General features: G+C 45.0%; 1 protein-coding gene across 1 annotated transcript in view; it reads left to right on the forward strand.

Annotated features, from left to right (window-relative positions):
• GRK3 (G protein-coupled receptor kinase 3) overlaps window positions 1-15984 on the forward strand; it is a 59082-nt gene that overhangs the window by 25164 nt on the left and 17934 nt on the right. Inside the window, exons 8-11 of the mRNA XM_068989721.1 lie at window positions 5089-5167; window positions 6974-7104; window positions 9261-9355; window positions 14152-14259. Coding sequence (XP_068845822.1) covers window positions 5089-5167; window positions 6974-7104; window positions 9261-9355; window positions 14152-14259 — 413 coding nt within the window. The remainder of the gene's footprint in view (window positions 1-5088; window positions 5168-6973; window positions 7105-9260; window positions 9356-14151; window positions 14260-15984) is intronic.

Raw genomic sequence — 15984 nt, forward strand, 5'->3', positions numbered from 1 at the left:
TCTTTTCTCATCCCTTTGTTGGCTCCATGTTTTCTTGTCACCAGATATATTTATTGTGTTATGGTTTATGTTATTCTAGTGTTAGTTTTAAGTGTTTCTAGAAAGGCTATTTACTATGGAAGTCGATGAATATCATAATTCAGTTTAACTGTAACAGATGAAAATGCCATCGCTATGAACAGGAATGTCTAATTATGCACCTCTACGTGCCAACATATAGACATTAAACATTTCAAGTAAGAGTGACTCTGTGTGTGTGACCAAGATTTTAACTGATTGGAATGGAATCTGAGTGGCCTGCACACTGTATTGGAATCAATGTGAATGACGTTGGTTTCTAGTATCTGTTGGAAATGTCTCTGTCTTCATTTCAGATGTGAATGTGTGCTTATTGCAGACTTTAAGTGCTTTATTAAAATATTAATTTTTAATGTCTTATCTCAAAGCCTTGGATGTTTATTCCCAGGAGAGCCTATGGAAAAAAATTGAGGGTGTTGGAAAAATATATGAATAATTTTAATTTTCATGTAGCGTTTTTGTTTTACTTGGGTAAACAGAATGTGATTAAGTAGTTGTAGAATTCCTCACTGGTCTGTCCATAAGGGAGTAAATAAAAAATTGCAGTTATGTTGGGCTACTGCTTTGAACTAATTTAAGACTTGTTTCTGCTTTTTATTCAAATATCAAGACAGTTTAGCATTTTTAAAAACATTGTAAGTGCATAATTTAACCAAAAGAATTGTAGTAAAGTTATTTAGAGTCATTTTTGTTGATCAAAGGCCACAGTTTGTAGGATTTAAGTAACCTTTAGTTTAAAATTGCCTCCTTAGGTGACGTGTTGATCAGCCTGTGTCAATATGATTACCTAAGGTGTTGGCATGGAAATAAGCTGGAGTCACCATCAGAGTTTTCTTTCTGCTTGGAGGTTGTTTTACTGTTTCAACCTCAAATTGAGAATTCCTACTTCTCACCCCCAAAAGAGACAGTAAGAAGTACTGTTCCCAGTTTTATTCTGTAACTTTTGGGTCATGAAAAGGGAATCAGGGCAAGTATGTCCATTACTGGGAGGAGCCATCAGCACCTTCGTTAAGTCAGTCAGTTATTCATGAGGAGTGTTGCTCATTCATTCCCTGATCATCCTTGAGTCTTAGATTGTGCCAGGTACTCCACTACGAGACAGGGGTCCCGAAACGCAAATTTGGTCTTTGCTCTTATAGGGCTGCATAAAATGAGAGACAGCAGTGTTTATTCAGAGAATCTCAGACATGTGTCGATTGTCAGAACACATGACAAGAGCTGTGAAAGAGAGGTCCGTGGTGCTCAGAAGGCATTTAACAGGGCGGTCCTCTGGGGTCGGAGGGGACGCTAGGGTGTGCGTGAGTCCTGAGCACGGATGCTCTGGGGACTCACAGGTCAGCACTGCTGGGCTCTGAAGTGATGCGGTGAGGACCACACGGGGAAGCTGGGGAGAGAGGGAAGCAGACAGAGGCCAGACCAGCAGAAAGCTTTCTGGACCAGTACTGAGGACTTTAAAAAATCTTCACAGCTATTTAATAAGCCTTGCAATTCTGAAAGGGTTCCTCTGACTGCAGGGTGGAGAGCTTTTCTAGAGGACTCCTTTGTGGTCTGTTGTATCACAGTTTAAGTTCCTGCAAAATGCAGACTGTTTCGCTCACTAGGAAACCAAGGAAGACAGTTCCAGGGACTTCCCTGGCAGTCCAGTGGTCAAGACGTCATGCTTCCAATGCAGGAGGCACAGATTCAATCCCTGGTTGGGGAACTAAGATCCTGCATGCCCCCCACCCCCCAAAAGAAAACTTTAAAAAAGGAGATAATTCCTTGCTTAAGAGCTTTTATTTAAGGATCCACCTGTGAAAACCCCCTAGTTCTTATTCACCTTGAATTTGTAATCAAGACAGAACATCTTACCATAAGTATCTTAGAAACTGTGCTAACACCATAATTAAACTGCTGTCTGTCTGTCTATGTGGGTCAGCATTCAGTTCTTTGTGTCTCAGACCCCACCTGAGACTCAAGATGGCATCTGCTCAGGGCCTAAGAGATGAGAGATCCTGGTCAGTGAACTCCTTAGAGATACCAAATTACATCCCTTTAACTGAGCTTTGATTTTACATTGCTATGGAAACGTTACCTTTGTAAGTGGAGTGACATAGGACAGGATCTGGCGAGGGTCCAGAGTGGGAGACTTGGGGTTTGAATCTTGGCTGGCTACCAGATTTCTTTGTGGCCTCAGACAAATAATTTCCCTTTTAGGAGGTGGGGTGGGGGCAGTGTTTAGTTTGCTCGTCTTTAAAATAAAGAATTTGGACCAGGTGATTTTTTTTTTTTTAAGAAGAGCACTTCCTATTGCAGTAGCCTATGACTGTAAATCTCCAATTCATGTCCCATCTTAATAACATAGTATCTTAACTCCACTTTGACCTTTTGCCGTTTTCATGTCCCATCTTTATAACATAGTATCTTAACTCCACTTTGACCTTTTGCCGTTTTCTCAGGGCTGTCGTTAGAAGGATTGGACACTGTCTGTTCAGAAATACCCCCTTTCCAGCCTCTGTTGGTCCCCTGGGTGAAGTGAGTGGAGTTGCTGTCTCAAGCGGGAAAAGACCCAGGCTTTACTAAGTTCCTGGTCCACCCACTTGTCTGCTCTAGGGATGAATTGCTCATTCAATCAGGAACCAGAGCACATGGGGAACCCCATTAAGGAAGGAGCATGATATTTAGAGCAGAATGAGTCGTCACCAGCAGACTATGGAAAGGTCTGGTGAAACACTGGTGGGGCTCCAATCAGGATGGTGCCACCCGGCCCCCAAGAACCAGATAGCTTTTAACAGATAAAGGACAGCACCTTTATTTTACGACTGTGTAAAATAAAATAAATCTCAAAATTCATGAACACCAAGACCATCTCAACTGAACTCTTAAGGAAAACTAGGTAACCACAAAATGAATTTCCTCCAGAAGACTTGTGGAAATTGAGTTCAAGTTCTCGAATCCTGAGCACACAGGCATGTGTCCACACAAATTCATCTGTATGCCCTTCATCGATAGGTGTGAGCGAAGTGAATTCTGTTCACAGTGTACTCTACTGAGTATATTCTGTAGAATTTAATAATTCTTTGCTTCTGTTAAGGAAGTAGATGTAGATATTTTATGCTGTTTGTTATTTGAGTCAGTCGAGTGGCAAGTGCTCACTGTGCACGTATCTCAGTGGGACCTGGTGCGAGATGTGGTGGATTTTCACCAGGGAGCACACGCGTGTATCCAGAACCTGGGTCAAGAGACAGAGGGTCACTGTGTCCCGGACGTCTCCGTTTACCCTCTTGAGCTGCTCACCCCATGCCCAAGCTCGCTACTACCCACATGTCTGACACTGTAATTTAGCTGTGCCCCTGTGGAACTTTATATAAATGTATTCTTTTTGTGTCTGGCTTCTCGGTATTGCTTGCGAGATTTAGCTAACTCGTCGCTCATAGCAACAGCACCTTCTGTAGCTAAATAGTAAGGGTCACCAGGCTATGTGTGTGGCCTGGGGACCAAATCTGGCTTGTGTTCACAGTCTATGAACTAAGAATTTTTTTTTTTTTTAAAGCAAAAGAAGAGAAGAAATTGTCAAGAGAAAAGAAGCAGAAAAAACTATGTGACAGGGACTGGATGGGGCCCGAAAAGCTTAAAAATATTTACTGTCTAGCCCATTTGCAGAAGTTTGGCAGCCGCTGCTGTATAGTATTCCGTCGAATAAATGTGCCAGAGTTCATGTGTCCATCCTCCTGTCGGTAGACATTGGATCATTTCCTGGTTTGGGCTGTTTTGAATAGTGCTGTGAGGACCATTCTCATGCAGGTCCCTTGGGGCACATGAGTACAGATTACTGTTAGGTAAATACCCTGGGCTGGAATTTCTGGCTCATAGGCTTTGCAGGTAGTGATCAGCTTTGGCAGATGCCATCAAACGCCTTGTGAAAGTGGTTGTACGATTGTGTCCTCCCAGCTACCATATTGGAAGTCCCATTAGCTGTGTATCTTTGCAACACTTCGTATCATCAGTCTTTATGATGTTAGTCATTCTCCTTTGTTTTTAGTGATGAAACGTTGTGATTTGCAGTTTGCATTTCCTTGGGGGACAGCCGAGGTCTAGCGTCTGTTTAAAGACTTACAGACTATTTGATGCTCAGCAACAATATACAGTATTGCTGTTGTTGTCATGCCATTTTCCTGTTGGGTTGTTTGCTTTTCTCTTTATTGATTGATGAGAGTTCTTTATATATATGGATATAGGTGGATTTCAAATACCTCCTCCCATTCTGTTATTTGCCTTTCTTACTCTCTTAAGGGTGTCTTCTGAAGAACAGAAGTTTCAGCTTTATTTTTCCTCAAGAGTTATCTGAAATTTTCTTGGCTGTTTACATTTCTATATAAATATGGGGATGTTTGTCAATTTCCATTTTAATTGTTTACATTATTTAATATATAGATTAATGTATAGATTAATTTGGGAGAAAATTGACATCTTTACCTCATCTTTAATTGAGTTATTCTATCCTCCACCCTGGTATATTTTCCACTTTTGAAAGCTGATTTAATTCCATTTTTATTGTTAGTGTTTCAAGACAGTAATAGCAGTAACATTTCTCCCCGTGATAAAGGTTCTTCCAGCTCAGAATCAGACATTGAGATGGATATGTGACTATAACCAGAACCAAAGTGTAGACCAATAGGAGCACTAGCAAGGCAGTAATATTTTTCCGTAGAATCTGAGTCTTTTGAAGGTGTAGATAGAGGAGTCATGATTTAATCAGAGTGACAGAGCATCTCTGAGTTCATCTCCAGTTAGCAGTGTTTGTATCTCTGTGCACTTTTTTGTTTTTCCATGGAGTCAGGCTCCCTTTCCTGGGTCTGTTAAAGTTACCACATAGGTGTCTGTGCTTCATATACAGGGCAGTGTCATGGCTTTAAAAAAAAATGTATAGGTGGCACTTGGTAGTAGATATACTTTCCAGGACAGCTTTTGCTTTTCTTATATGTATGTGTGTGTGTATATATATATATATATATTTTTTTTCCACTATAGGATTGTCCTTTCATCGTCTGTATGACCTATGCCTTCCACACTCCAGATAAACTGTGCTTCATCTTGGATCTGATGAACGGTAAGCAAGATGTGGGGAGTCTGAATACACTTTATGACTCTGCCATGATGTTGTTTGTTTCAGGATGTTTGATCTTGGCTTGCATTGCTCCAAACAGACTGGCCATTTGGGTCTTTCAGATAATTAGATTCCCCCTCAAGTTTAAGGAAACCTTTCACTCTTTGGATTTCCAGTTCAACTTCATTTTAAAAAGTTGACTGCAGTCAACTGGCCCTCAACTTTAGGAATGAAATGTCTCCTAAAGATTCATAGGCCAAAGACAGGAATGTATTTAAAAACAAACTGTGAAGGACTGACTCTGGGCCAGCTCAGATTTTAGCCCAGTAGGCTGTACCTTTAGTCCAGACCCACCATATATCAATCTTTAAACCGTCAATGATGAACTGGAGAATACAGGAAGGACTTCAGCCAGAAAGTAGTTTCCTGTCTTTCCTGGTGGCTCAGATGGTAAAGCATCCACCTGCAGTGTGGGAGCCCTGGTTCAATCCCTGGGTTGGGAAGATCCCCTGGAGGAAGGCATGGCAACCCACTCCAGTATTCTTGCCTGGAGAACCCCCATGGACAGAGGAGTTTGGTGGGCTGCAGTCCATGGGTTCGCAGTCAGACACAACTGAGCAGCTTTGACTCACTCACTCACTCAGGTTTCTAATACTAGAAAGTGACGTGATGTAATTAATTCAAAGCATTTTTAGTAACAGGGGCTGAAATGGAAAAGCATATATTTCCATAAATGAATACCTGTTTTGAAGTTCAGTTGAAGTTTTAATTACGTTTTGAGTTTTTGATTTAGAACCAGACCCATCCAACAGCATGAAGGAATCTCACAGACGTAATAATGAGCAGACCAGCCAGCCAGAGCAGCATATCTCCTGCATGACTCGATTCGTGTCACTGTCAGAACTAGCAAAGCTAACCGATGAGGGGAGAGGTCAGAGTAGAGTCCAGTTGGCTGTAACGAGGGGCTGTGAGCTGACAGTGCTGTCTGGGCTGGGCACAGGGAGCCTTCAGAGATGCTGGAAATCTTCTACATGCTGATCGAAAATAGTTATACAAGAATATGCGTGTGTAAACAGGAAGATGCTTAGGGAATCAAAGGTGATAGGAGTGGACACACGCGAACCTCTGTAAATCAGCTGTGGCTCCGCCTGTATCATTTATGAGAACATTCCCTTACCCTGTTGGTGGTACTCTCTGTCTCTGTAACTGGAGGCCATATGATCATTGACCTTTTCTAACCCTTTATTATGAAAAATTCAAACATACCGCAACATTGAAAGGATTTTACCAGGGACACCCAAACACCCAACCACCTGGGTTTTTTACCAGTTAAAATTTTACTGTATTTGCTCTCTCAAATATCTATCAATATGAGCAGTGTATTCATTTTGTCTCCATATTTACTATCCACAGAGCCAGTTGCCAAGCCACCTACTGCCTCACTACGTGGGTTGATTCAGTTGGGAGACAGGACTGTAGTAATCAAAGGATCAGGTCGGCCCCTGTCCCACTTCCCCCAGCGGGACACATGGGAGCTGTGATGTCCATCCGAGAGCGGAGGCTGAGTTCATATGGTCCCAGCCACATCTAAGTCGCATCTAAGTCTTCTCAATGGTTTGGTTTTCTCTGGGATTTTTTTAAAGTGTTTCATCAGATTACAGAAGTCAGTGATACACCTATATCGTACATGTAGACAAAGCATAAAGTTAGTTAACCATTGTCAACCATGTCATGACTCTGCACGATGACTGTGACTTCTGTTTCCCTGGCATTCACGCACTGAGTTACACTCTGCGTCTCTGATTCCAGGGGGTGACCTGCACTATCACCTTTCACAGCACGGGGTGTTTTCCGAGAAGGAGATGCGGTTTTATGCCACAGAAATCATCCTGGGGCTGGAACACATGCACAATCGGTTTGTCGTTTACAGAGACTTGAAGGTAAGGTGGTCTGACGGACTCCCCACCGTCTGTCCGACATGTGCAGCAGGCGTTGTGCGGTAGTCGTGGTCCCCGCCTCGTCTCCCCCTCTTTCATGGCATCCCATCATTTTCCTCCTCTCAGCCCTGGGCAGAACATCACCTTCATGATTTTGGTCTCCTCCAGACACTGAACTCTTTTCTGAGACTCCCATCTTCCTCCCTGCCTGGTGCAGCACATACGCCAGCTCAGATATTTTAATTAGTTAATTATGGAAAGCAGGGTGGGTTTTTTTGTTGTTGTTGTCACCCATTTTACAGTTGATCATAACTCTGTTAATGTTCACCAAGCACCTGATTTGGCCCTGGCTCAGTGTGAGGGCAGAAGGCGTACAGAGATAAAGAAGCAGAGCGCCACTGTCGTACGGGACATTCTCTACTGGTGAACCCGCACGTAGAAAGACTGAGTGCTAACTCGCCAGAGGCAGGGCTGATCGGGTAGGGAAGGGGTGTCTGACAGCTGGCAGAATTTCCCCCACCCTCTGAACATCAGGCGATTTCGAGATTGCAGATTTCCAGGTTCCAGAACTCCATAGCCCCAGTCTGCCACACTGCTTCCCTTTAAAAAGTCTTACTGGACTTGAACAGAATGAAGCAGGTGGTTTCTCAGTTTTTCCATTCCAGAGCACGATGCTTGCTTGGTCGAGGATCCTGCATGAGACAGGGAGTTGGTGGTTTGCTCGGTACTTCCGAGGTGATACTTATGTGGCCAGCAGCATGAAGGTGGGGGAGCAGGTGAAAGGGACCGTGACAAATTACAGAGATGATCGTGCAGGCACGTAAAGGCATAAATAATGGTGAGAAGAAATGCGATAGGCGTGGCAGCTTCCAGAGGATGCGAAACCCACGGAGAAGCCTGTTTGCCTCCTCTCTCTGATTCCTTCTGAAACTGAAAGCAGGTTAACCAGATCAAGTGTACCGATAATGCCCCCTTCTCTAAGGAGCTCATGTGTTTTGATTGGCTTCTAAAAGAGGTTACTTCCTAAGAATCTGAAATGGTGTATTTCGCAGTTGAGCATTTTTTTTTCCATGAAGTAGTTTGTAACTTTCAAAGCCTCCTGCAAAGCTAAAGAATTACTCCCATAGCCTTCATAGGAGCATAAAGAAGAGGAAAAAACTGTATTTTCATCAAATTAGAAATAATTAGACCCTGGTTGGCACATGACATTTTATTTCCTCATGGTGAGTTTTGCAGAATAAAATACATGCTGAAAGCCCATGAAGCGCCATTGTAATACATTTTAATTCAAACCTGTAACCGGCCTTGAATCATCTTGATGTGGTATTTCTGTTTTCTAAACTATTTAGTAGGCAGTGGTATTATCTAATTTCTATTCAAACTTAATTCTAGTCACTCATGATTATTCATGCTTCAGTTTTATAATGGCATGCCATTATTTTTATTTCGAGCAAAATAATAGTTGATCTCCAGCAGAAAAATACCAAGATGACTGTAATTCACTGTCTATTAGGGAGGGGGAGTTTCATTTTCCATGATCACTCAGACTAAATCTAATCTTAATGGCTATATTTCAGCAGAGTTGTGGCCAAAATCATATCTGGTCATTTGGTAAGGCCCTCCAAAGATTCTCTCCTAATAACGCGAAATGCCGTTCATCAGGATTAGTGCGGCACCGTGGAATGTTTTGATTGCCTAGGTCATCACGTGCACGTTGCTACAAGATTGCTTTCTGTGCTGTGTTCCACGGTTCCAAGTCCCAGTGGTTCACAGAGGCTGAGGAGCCAGGGGACTCACTCCCTTTGTGGAGAGACACCCCATTCCGGCTGGATTGCGGTTCTTGCTGTGGAAAGGAAATACTGTAACAGCGATGAGCTGTGGTGGTAACCCTCCTGGGTTACCTGCCCTGTGTTCCATTGCCCAATGAGTAGGCTCTTCTCCATCCCTCCTTGCCACTCTCCTGCTACAGTTACTGATAACATGGAAGGTATCATTGTCGGTCTCACGCCCCACTTGGAGGGGATGATGTAATACTGGAATTCATGTGTAGGAATGAAATGTGATAAAAATAATGGTAGCAAGTGCCTGTGATTGTGGAAGTTCTCCCAGCCTCAGGACGCCTTGGGGACTCTCAGAAATCACCTTCTCTTTCATTTTAGCCCGCCAATATCCTCCTGGACGAGCACGGACACGTGAGGATATCAGACCTCGGTCTTGCCTGCGATTTTTCCAAAAAGAAGCCGCACGCGAGCGTGTGAGTAGTCACACTGGCTGCTCCCTGCCGCTCCTAGTTCGACTCCCTTTTTCCCTCAGACCCCAACATGGCCGTTTGTCCTCCCGGCTTTCTCTTGTCAGCAGCAGTTTCCAACATGTGATGATCCTGGGTCAGAGGGGGAGGAAGGCAGTGGGGCCGCGTGCTCGCTTTCACCTTCTGGGGGCGCGCAGGGGATCCACGGGTTAGCTGCCCAGGGGCAGGGAGCCTGAGGGCAGGATGCGGCCCTTCGCAGCAGAGCCGAGCCTGTGCTGGCTCTGTGACCCTCACTCTTCATCTACCGGGCAGCGGTCGTAGTAGACCGTGACAGCTTATGTGCCAAAGAAGGGGCACAGGCCACCACATAGAACTTTCCAGGGAAGGCCCAGAAGTCAAGCTTCTCTCTCCATCCACTCTCCTTTTTCAAAACATTCCTTTTTTTTACCCTAAAAAAAAAAAAAAAAGAGGATTCTTTTTTTAATTAAAAGAATCATCTACTTGCAGTTCAAACTTTTCACGCAGATCCTGTTGTTAGATTTCAGTGTTACATCCGTCCTCCATGCAGGGGAAGCTGCTGGAAGCCGCTGCCCTTGGCCATCCCTGCCCCCTGCCTCGGTGGACCGAACTGCTTCTAGTGGTGGCTATGCTTTCTCCACATGTGCTGACACTGTCCTGAGGACTTGCCTGAACCTGAGATCGTTGCAGTGACAGCAGGCGTGTAGTGGCTGCCCCGGGGCTCAACAGAGGCAGAACAGAATATGTACTGGTTTTCATTCCTGTTTCTTTGGTGTCCGCTTATCTGTGTAGAAAGTATGGACAGGTGTGCAGTTTGTGGAAAAATTCCCTCAATTATTTTCTTCTCCAGTATGTCAGTCTTAGCAGTGAATCTCTTAACATTCTATCTTACTGTGCATCATTGCTGCGTTGAATGGTCTTGAAGTAACTCCCAGGGGTCTTGTTTCATGCATCCGTGCAGAAAATAAACTATAAATCCTTTTTTTTGTGTGTGAGACTAGAAGCAAAATGGTTCTAAAACTGCACTACTTTATGAGGGGCTGCATTAAATCAGAATTGCCGTTTAAAGCTCTGATCAGATATTAATGGCAATTGGTGCCATTTCTGTAAAGATGTCTCTCCCTTCCTGCAGAATGTGGGACAGGGTGATAAAAGCCTTAGCATTTTGCTAGCACTTGACAATTATGAGGCCAGAACCTGGGGTTGGATATATCAGCCTCTCCCAGGGAGTTCATCAGACATTTTTAAGAGAGTCATTTGAATTTTTAATGCCACAGCTATTTGATATGCTAATTTCTTCAATTTAGGGTAGTCACAACTGAATATGAACCAAGAGCTCATAAGAGTTAATCTCCCAAAGGAATTAACTTTCAGAAGCAGGGTTACTCATTCCCTCAAAAGGCCTCGCTCACGTCTTACTGTAATTCACACGCCAAGTCTGAAAGGTGGTCTGTTGTCCGTTATCTGAACCACATCCATTAAGGGTTCAACCTTCCAACCTTGTCGGGAAGCTTGGTTTCCATATTTAAGTGACGATACTGAGGTCGCTACTTAAAAAGGATAAACACTCAATGAAGAAGTATGTTTTTAGGTGGAGGAGGCGGAGAACAGAGGCTTTGGAGACAGATGTGGGTTTGAATCCTTCCACATGGCACCAGCCTCATTTTTCTCTTCTGCAAAGAGGCCGTCACAGTGCTGCTCACTGCATGCGACAGCTGTGGGGTGTAGTCACCTCCTTCACGCAGGGAGGGTCTAGTTGATGCTGGCTGTGTGCCAGGTGCCAGCACTGCTGCGGGGCTGAGGCAGACAGGCTCCTTGACCTCCCAGAACAGCCACCTAGGGGACTGTCCAGGAAGTGACTGGTGTGGGGACAGCATTCATGCTGTGAGTGGAACACTGGCCGTCCCAGGAACACGTGGCTGGCGGCCTGAATGTGTTGTTATTAGTGTCTTCATTCAGTTCTGTTCAGTTCAGTCGCTCAGTCGTGTCCAACTCTTTGCAACCCCACGGACTGCAGCACGCCAGGCTTCCCTGTCCATCCCCAACTTGCAGAGCTTGCTCAAACTCATGTCAGTCAAGTCAGTGATGCCATCCAACCATCTCATCCTCTGCCACGCTCTTCTCCTCCTGCCTTCAATCTTTCCCAGCATCAGGGTCTTTTCCAATGAGTAAGTTCTTCACATCAGGTGGCCAAAGCATTGGAGCCTCAGCTTCAGCATCAGTCCTTCCAGTGAATATTCAGGATTTCCTTTAGTATGAACTGGTTGGATCTCCTTGGAGTCCAAGAGACTCTCAAGAGTCTTCTCCAACACCACAGTTCAAAAGCATCAATTCTTTGGCGCTCAGCTTTCTTTGTGGTCCAGCTCTCACATACATACGTGACTATTGAAAAAACTGTAGCTTTGACTATACAGATCTTTGTTGGCAAAGTCATGTCTCTGCTTTTTATATGCTGTCTAGGTTTGTCATAGCTTTTCTTCCAAGGAGCAAGCGTCTTTTAATTTTGTAGCTGCGGTCACCATCTGCAGTGATTTTGGAGCCCAAGAAAACAAAGTCTCTCACTATTTCCATTGTTTCCCTACCTATTTGCCATAAAGTAATGGGACCAGATGCTATGGTCTTTGTTTTTTGAGTATTGAGTTTTAAGCCAACTTTTTCACTCTCCTCTTTCAAGACTTCCATCAAGAGGCTCTTTAGAAGCCTGCATAGGGCATGGATATAATCATCGACTTTTTATGGGGTAGAATCTGAGGTTCCAAGAAACTAAGGAACTTGAGCAAAGTCACAGGCCTGGCAGATCATGGGGCTTGAATTAAAATCCAGTTCTGTCCAGCTCTAAGGCTCGAGCTCCCCACACTCGTTTGAACTCCGTGAGGTTTTGAGAGGATGGACCTGGTACTAAATTAAAGGCTTGTGGCCAGACTCTCACCCTCGACTGGGCTTCTCTGGTCTTTTCAAAGCGGTAGGTGTGATCCCAGGACTCCATCTGATGCTGGCAGAGCAGCGTCATGGTCAGTTCCCCATCTTGACCCTGACTCCGTCCTTTTAATGATGGAATTGGATTCTCAGAAACTAAAAGTGAACCGTGGAGCAGCCACCAGACCACACAGGGAAGCTTGATTGTGGAATCAAGCGGATCATCATGACTCCCTGAGTCCCAGCTGATTTTCTTCAAGAGCGCAACTCTTGGCCTCTAGTCACTGTGCCTTCAAACGCTCGGGTGTTCCTTCAGCGTGGACAGCACAGAGCGGCCGTGGGAAGCGCAGCAGCTTCGGGTGCTGCCGAGTGGCAGGGCTGGAAACCACGTGGCAGGCGGCCCAGTGCTCGGCGTTGTGTGCCGTGTCCACCCGGAGGCGTGATGTGCACTAACCCCGCGTATGTCTCCTTGTCGGGGTCTTCCCATCCCAGGACTGGGTTTTGATCCCAAGAATCACAGGTTATAAAGCCACCAAGGTTTTCCTGGCCACACTGAAATTAAGCTTCCCAGAAAATGGCTTGGATGCCCCTTACAGAAATCTCTGACGTCCTCATAGTGTGACTCGCTGACCTCATGCCAGCAGACTTTGGATTGCAGGGGGCAGAGCTTTTCTGGTAGATGGACCAGTGCCCATTTCCACTGTTTGGAAAAGTCTTTCAAGATGGAACTATGAGGCTGAGAGGACACCAGTCCCAGTGTTGAGCCCGAGTCATCAACAATCCAGGGTCACTTGTCTGAGCAGATTCTCACCGAAACTGAGCATAAGCAAGTTAGAAATGCTTATAAGAACGCAAGGGGTTCTTTTCTAGTGCTGGTGCTGCCCTGAGCCCATCCCACATGTGTTCTGTGGGGGTGAAGGTATCACATCATCATCCATTCTATCAGTGAAGCAAATTGACAAAGGACAGGAATGCAGCTGCAGATAACGGCTTTTGGGGAGCGCTTTTGAGCCCACACCTCTGAATTTCAGTTTCCCATGAGCCTTCTCTCACTCTTGGAATGGTGTGTGCTCACATTGTAGGACAGGAGAGGATTTTGAGTTGCAGATAGAACATATGATATGTAAACAGCTATCCTCCCAGGTGGTTTTTCTCAGCTTCCCGCAAGCCATCTGCACATTTGCTGAGCTGGGTCCTTTGACCTGTCGGCAGCTCTTCAGACCTGGGACTTCTCTGTCTCCATACCTGTCAGCTTCCCCACCACCACTTGGGGACCACCGTGACTGTGGAGGGTGGGGGCCGCCATGGACACCCGTGCAAACCCCAGTCCTCAGCATGGGGGGTGGCGCCTCACAGGAGTGCCCGATACCATCACTTCCAGGTCCAGAGTGTTGCAGTTTGGTCACCTGTCCTCGCAGATGGGGACGGGCACTAATCTGTCCCCATCGCTTCCAGGTCTGGAACACTGCGGTGTGGTCACCCGTTCATAACCACCTCCCCAGCCCCACACATCTCCACACAAAAGCTCTCCAGTGGGCAAGAGACCCTTGGCTCCCCCTTGCTGTAGTGGGGATGGCTCACAAGATTCAGATCTCACCTCCCAGACCATAGAGCATGCCCAGAGCATCCACATGGCTCACGGTTATCTCATATGGTAATTTATTAATATTCATTCCTATTTTAATGAAGGAAAGATCGTTTTCCTATTGAGTGTTCACCAAGCCATACTTGATGGATGTGCTGGTGTCCCCTCCTCCTTGTTTGGCCTTGCTTCTATTTGATGAATGGCGCCCTGGCCTCTGGGCGAGCTGGGGATAGTCTGTGAGCGGGAACATGCTGTTGACTGCACGTGCCCTTCTTCTCCCCAGTGGCACCCACGGGTACATGGCGCCTGAAGTTCTGCAGAAGGGGACCGCCTACGACAGCAGTGCCGACTGGTTCTCCCTGGGCTGCATGCTTTTCAAGCTTCTGAGAGGGTGAGTGACGTGTCCCTTCAGTCCATCACCGTGGATAAGAAATGTGTACACATCATTAGGTGCTAGTATCTGTATAGATCAGATCGCGATCTTTAAGCCACACAGTGATCCAGGCAGTGCTCACAGCTCTTTCTGCCCGTAAAAATGTGTTTCCTTCCCGTAAGCTTTGGGTATTTTTGTCCCACTCCAGGAAGAAATTCCAGCACGTTTAAACGTAACATAAGACCGTGTTGGACTATTTCCATTGTTAAGCCTTATTTGGGGAATGAGTGCTATTTTTAAATATAGATAATTGAAGAGGGTAGTAGAATTCCTTTTCCCTAGAAATGAATTACTCATGATTGTCTTGTGAGCTTAAAGCATTTCTTACACAAGAGGGTGAAGACCCAAAGTGAACCTGTGTTAAAAGTGCGCATTTGTTTGTGAATATGCTGAAATTTGCAGGTTTTAAAAACATAAAGAGAAAATTGTGCAATTCTGTGTTCTTCACTTGTGTTATACTTGTCCCTTTGGTGTAAACTGCCAGAGATGATGAAATACAGTGGAAAGAGGATGGAATGAAAGTTCTCTTGAGATATGTTCTCACATTGAACATTTACAAATTATGTTAATATTCCATTAGTTTTAAGAGTCTTGAGTCAATTTTAATAGAAAGTGTAAGTGTTTAAGATGTGTTTTTGATTATTCTCCATTCATAGAGGTACCACAAAAAAGCAATTTATATTAAAATTTCCTGGTCAGGATTCTCCCTGTTACATTTCCCCTATGAACACACAGGCCTGGTAGTTTGTTTAACTGGCCACGTTTTTTCCGGAAAGCCTTACTGAGCATCACAGCATGTTCTTATATTGGGTTGGCCAAAAAGTTTGTTCATGTTTTTCCATAAGATGTTTCTAACACAATCTGGAAAGAGGCTGCGTTCCCTGTCTTCCCCCTAGACTAGGTTCCAGGCACCCTGGCTGCTTCCCCAGGACTCGGGTAATCTAGTTGTTCTCTGCTCTCTGCCTCACTTGGGAACTGAAATTGTATTACTGCTCAGAGACTCAGGTCCTGTTGGTCGTTAATTGAATTATTGTGTTTGTGGAGCCTGGAGGGCCTTAATTCCTGTAATCAGACTAGCTGACCTAATTAGAGAGTTTCTGCAAAGCAGACCAGAGAAAACTGCTTTCCACCCGAGACGTTTCCCCGGCCAGCGGGGGTCCCTGCGTGCGCGGTGAGTGCATCCAAACACGCTCTCTTCACTCAGGTCCCCTCTGGTTGTGGGGGGAGCGGTCAGAAGTCAGAAGCCACAATTACAGAATCATGAGGTAATTTAAAAAAACTGCACAACAGCAAAACCGTTGTGCATGAACTCAAGATGTGAAAGTCGGTTGTGAAATATGGCAGAGCCTTGGTTCAGGGCTTTCTTTGTTTATTGATTTCTGTCTAATGTTGTTATTCTGTCTATAATAATGTCCACACGTATAGACTAGGAACAGTCTGGCATATATTCCTGTTTTTATAAGATCCAAGGATGGGTCCAGTCGTTAATTCTAGGCCAACAATGTATCTGTGGCTGAAAAAGTGAATTCCATCTCCTTGGTCATGGTTCAGGTCTGCAGGACTGAGTTGGAAGGTGCTACTTCCTCTGTGATGTCCTTGATCAGGCTTGGTTAAAGCATCACAGTTGATGTGACCCCTGTGGAGGGGAGTCTAGGCCAACAGGATGACATCCAGAGGATGGTA

Source organism: Capricornis sumatraensis, chromosome 17 (assembly GCF_032405125.1).
Source record: "Capricornis sumatraensis isolate serow.1 chromosome 17, serow.2, whole genome shotgun sequence".
NCBI lineage: Eukaryota > Metazoa > Chordata > Mammalia > Artiodactyla > Bovidae > Capricornis > Capricornis sumatraensis.